At 48.8% G+C, this 2,102-nt stretch overlaps 1 protein-coding gene across 1 annotated transcript; it reads right to left on the reverse strand.

Moving 5' to 3' along the window:
• Positions 1–262: 262 nt before the first annotated feature.
• Positions 263–1,802, reverse strand: LOC138863689 (uncharacterized). Its single transcript, XM_070128501.1, has 2 exons — positions 1,799–1,802; positions 263–783 (listed from the first exon to the last, which is right to left on the reverse strand). Exons 1-2 carry the CDS (start codon positions 1,800–1,802, stop codon positions 263–265), a joined length of 525 nt encoding a protein of 174 aa, XP_069984602.1.
• Positions 1,803–2,102: the final 300 nt, after the last annotated feature.

Here is a 2,102-nt window from a genome sequence, read left to right on the forward strand (position 1 = left end):
AGTGAACCGCTGTTGGTCTGCGTGGCGGGGTGCGTGAGTGGGGGTGGGTAGGCCTCATCTCTTGGTTGGTTCCACGGCTGGAGGAGGGAGGGAGTTGGAACCGGCGAGTGAGCCGCTGGGATGGGAGGTGGAGTTGGGGTATGGGGAGTTGGGGAGTTAGAACTCCCGGTGAGTCATCTTTGGTAGGTCTCTGTCCACAGGGGAGTGAGTGGGGAGGTGGGAACCGGGTGAGTGAACCGCTTGCCAGGTCCCTGTGGCGGGGTTATGGGGGTGGGTTCCACTGGGCAGGGGGGAGTTGGAAGCCGGTGAGTGAACCCGCTGCTGGTCTCTGTCCAGGGGTGCGTGGGTGTGGAGGTGTAGGCCTCATCCCTGGTTGGTTCCACGGCTGGGGTGGGGAGAGGGGGGAGTTGGAACCGGCGAGTGAACCGCTGCTGGGTCTCTGTCGGAGGTGGGTTGGGGGTATGGGAGAGGGGAATTTAGGCCTCATCCCTGGTTGGTTCCACAGGGAGGGAGAGGGAGGGGGAGTTGGAACCGGCTGAGTGAACCGCCGGATGCTGGTCTCTGTGGCAGGGGTATGGGGGTGGGGAGTTGGAACCAGTCGTGAACCGCTGTTGGTCTCGTGGTGGGTATGGGAGGGTGGTGTTGGGGGTATGGTGGGGGAGATGGAACCGGTGAGTGAACCGCTGCTGGTCTCTGTGGGGGGTGGAGGGTAGGCCTTATCCCTGGTTGGTTCCACGGCCCGGGAGGGGGAGTTGGTACCGTTCAGTGAACCGCTGCTGGTGTCTGTGGCGGGGGTAGGGTAGGGGGGTAAGGGGGATTGGGAGGTGGAACCGCTGATGGTTTCGTGGAACCGATGAGTGATCCGCTACTGGTCTCTGTGGCGGTGTTGGGGGTTGATGGGTTGGGGGTGGGAGTTGGAACCACCGAGTGAACCGTGAAGTACAGGGGTAGGAGCGGGGAGTGAACCGCCTAGTGAACCGCCGCTGGTCTCCCCGAGGATAGGGGGAGGGGGGGACTTAAAACCGCCGACTGAACCGCCGCTGGTTCTCTGCTGCCGCGTTGGTTCTCACTCTGCTTCGTTAGCCTTGCAGGATTATTTATTACGTGTACTTGCCAAAAGAACTATCTATCACGGTGATACATTTTATGGTATGGATCGTAATGTGTAAAGAGATGTACTATTATGCTATAATTATCATTTTAAAGATAATAGAATGAGGGAAGTAAACAGAGAAACAGCTGTGTTGTACTAAAAAAAAATGTTGCTGTAGAATGAAGGTAAATTAATGGTGGTTATTAAAGAAAATGAGATTTTGAGATGTGCTTTAATAAAGTACGCGCATAAAAACCTTATTGCAGATTTTGATAATTTTTCTACTGAAACGTATTTTCTTAAGGTTTTATTTTGAGGCACTTTACGTGTTTGTGCATGTGTCTTATTCTCGAATGCGTAAACACACACACACAAGCACACACGCATGCACGCACACACACACACGCACACATACACACACACATACGCATATAAATGTATATATACATGTCGAAATCTTTTATTTGACATATAAATTCAAATATGTTTTTCATGCGCATCTAGAGTTTTCGTTGGTTCATGGAGCGATGTTGCCAAATCGCTAATAAGTTACGACTTTTATTTTGAATATAGTAAAATTCAGTGTTTAACAGCTTGCAGATAAATTTTTAGTTTTTTTTTTTCTTCCTTTTTATGATTGCTGGATGGATATATATATCGAAGTCTTTGATTTGACATTTGAATTAAATTATGTTTGTCATGTACGCATCTAGTTTCCGTTGGACTATGGAGCGATGTTGCCAAATCGCCAATTAGTTACGACTTTTATTTTGAATATAGTAAAATTCAGTGTTTAACAGCTTGTAGATAAATTGTTAATAGTTTTTTTTTCTTCTAATGATTGCTGAATGAAATATCTTGTATGGAGGGGGACACTATTCGAGAATGACATCTCCGACCATTTCTCTTTCATTAGCCATCGTTTTGCTCAGAGCTGCGTGGGCTTTCCTTGGAGACATGTGGTTGGAAAGATTGAGCATTTGCTGGCGATTTGGGGAAATGATATAGG

Source organism: Penaeus vannamei, chromosome 13 (assembly GCF_042767895.1).
Source record: "Penaeus vannamei isolate JL-2024 chromosome 13, ASM4276789v1, whole genome shotgun sequence".
Classification (NCBI taxonomy): Eukaryota; Metazoa; Arthropoda; class Malacostraca; order Decapoda; family Penaeidae; genus Penaeus; species Penaeus vannamei.